The sequence below is a fragment of the Ischnura elegans genome, chromosome 2 (assembly GCF_921293095.1).
Source record: "Ischnura elegans chromosome 2, ioIscEleg1.1, whole genome shotgun sequence".
Lineage (NCBI taxonomy): Eukaryota > Metazoa > Arthropoda > Insecta > Odonata > Coenagrionidae > Ischnura > Ischnura elegans.
In genome coordinates this window covers 90,274,546-90,276,889 of record NC_060247.1, presented here as the reverse complement: position 1 = coordinate 90,276,889, position 2,344 = coordinate 90,274,546, and the positions used below count along the sequence as shown (strand labels likewise).

At 37.2% G+C, this 2,344-nt stretch overlaps 1 protein-coding gene across 1 annotated transcript; it reads right to left on the bottom strand.

Annotated features, from left to right (window-relative positions):
• Positions 1–492: 492 nt before the first annotated feature.
• Positions 493–1,428, bottom strand: LOC124154157 (p53 and DNA damage-regulated protein 1-like). Its single transcript, XM_046527697.1, has 2 exons — positions 1,116–1,428; positions 493–1,028 (listed from the first exon to the last, which is right to left on the bottom strand). Exons 1-2 carry the CDS (start codon positions 1,369–1,371, stop codon positions 865–867), a joined length of 420 nt encoding a protein of 139 aa, XP_046383653.1. The 5' UTR covers positions 1,372–1,428; the 3' UTR covers positions 493–864.
• Positions 1,429–2,344: the final 916 nt, after the last annotated feature.

The window sequence follows — 2,344 nt, the reverse complement described above, 5'->3', positions numbered from 1 at the left end:
GCTATTAAATTAAAAGAAATTGAAGAGTTTCCTCAATTACGAATGGACCGACACCAATATTAATACTATGGTACTCATGCTTAAGATGCTAGAATATTTTGTGGCACAATTAGTTGACCTTTTTTATACACTAAGTAAAAGTGCATGAGCAATCTACAATTAGGCACCAAAATGCATTCGCACTCGCCCCTATCTACATTACTTGAATAAGAAACAAGTAACACATTGAGCCAAAATGAACTGAAATTTTAAAACATTTGTTCAGAGTCTTGGATAAAAAACTTTCGCATGTGAGTTAAAGCTGCTCCAGTCAAAATAGGATATCACTTGAAACGCAACATATGTCCACATGGCTGAAAATGCAGGAAAGAAATTTACAAATCCAGATGCAAGTGTGAGTATGCAATTGGGAAAGAGAGGGGATAATAACTAATAGATAGATGAGACTATTACAGATATTATGGAACGTTGACACGAATTATCAAGCCAATGGTAAGTAAATGCTATCAACTTTTATTAACAATAGTCAACTCAGGTACACTGTGACAACTGATAACAAACCGTGATAGGTATTGGGTACACTTGTGCGATTTCTTCCAGAGAGTTACGCTTCGCTTAACCATGTGACGCCAGTCATCCCAAAAATTAGTCTCAAATAACATGTTTATGATCACAGTTGAGGTGTGACAAGCAGTTACATCTTCCTTTACCAGTTCATGAAAATACTGCTTCGGACAAGGCAACTTCCATGCTACTTACGTAGATTCAAGATACACCAGAGAGAATACCTCCAAAACTGGCTCACGTCCCCAAAGACGGGGAATTCAGACATTCATCACATGCATGAGTTCAATCGAAGTACACTTAACTCCTCGGGGTAGTTCCTAGAGCAGCCAATTCATTTCTCGACAGCGGTTTAAGGTTGAAGCCTTTTAGGTTAGGCTGATTTTCAACATCTCTCAGTTTGTCAACCTTAACTTTCAATTTATTTCTAATAGATTCCACTTCGTGGCTGATATTTTGGGTATCTGGGAAGAAAACGTAAATAATAAACGTAACATGAATAACCGAATTACCTTAGAAAGTTAACTTCATTTATACGTTTTCAGAGATACCTCGACGAATAAGGTCTCTGGCGTCTTTCGTCTTCATTTTCACAAAGAATGGACCATTGAGAATCCAGACTTTGTCACCGTCACCACGCTCCAATGCTCTGCTAGCTTCGCGTAAGGCATTTTTGCGTCTTTCCAATTCTACTATTAGACCTCGGTCTCCCAGAATATCTTCTGCTATTTCTTCTGATTCCGAGACGCCTTGTAAAACTTTGTTAACGCTATCATCCGTAGTTAAAGAATTCAGTATTTCAGCCATGCCGTCCACTTGTAAGAACTTGAGAATTGAAATTGTAAACAATTGGTAAATGGCGCCGAGGTTTGGGTGTTTCGTGAACTACGAAGTCCACACGAAGTCGATGTGCCGCTTTTTACGCCATCTATAGAAAAGAGGAAAAACTAGATGGAAATAAAATTTTCCCAGTTCAAATCGGTTCTAACATGGGGCAACATAGACACCGAATACAATCAAGTTGTTTTTGCTTGTTCGCTAGTTATAGATCGGGAATTTTAGTACCACACTTGTTTCAAATCTAACATAACCAATTTTAGATCAATTTTATGTGGGATCTGGCGATTTTTTCAAGCTTGAGTAAAATAATAAGTCGATGATGAATTCAGATCCATAGGGCATGGTCTACAATATGCGCTACTACTCTGAAAGTTACTGGCATAAGCCAGTAAATTGGGACTGATGATAAATAAAGGCAACAAAAAGTATAAGAAGATATGTAGAGACATTGAAAATGAAGAGGCTCCATTAAAAGTAATGAACTATAGTTTTATGCTGTGCTATTGAGACATAACTAAACTTCTAAGCAGTGCATAATTAAGCATAAAAATACGAATCTAGAAGGCTATATAACAATAATTACTCTTCTATGGATCTGATATTTGGTCCATGAATAAGTCTTCAGAAAGAAAGTTTCTATTATACGTATAGCTTTTGAACACAAATGTCTTAAAAAGATATGAGGACCAATAGGGTGGTTTCCTATTTTTTTATTGCCTAAATCGAAAGATTATTACTCCCGAAGTACGTATTTCATGCTTTTAGATATTTAAATGACAATTTCTATTTTTCGAGATTAAATGAAGAGTGAAAATTTTCAAGCATGCGGAAACGTGACAGCTAAGTATGAATGCTGGGAAAAGCCTGTGCGACATCATTCTGGTTCCAGCCGATGCCGTGAGAGGCCACCTTGATGCGAGGCTATGAGTGCCGATACGAT

Bases quoted from the DNA above. Each gene is read 5' to 3' on its own strand.
- LOC124154157 (XM_046527697.1), bottom strand. From the start codon at position 1,371: ATGGCTGAAATACTGAATTCTTTAACTACGGATGATAGCGTTAACAAA. The intron at 1,029-1,115 runs GTATCTCTGAAA...TTTTCTTCCCAG, and splicing joins CAGAGACCTTATTCGTCGAG to ATACCCAAAATATCAGCCAC.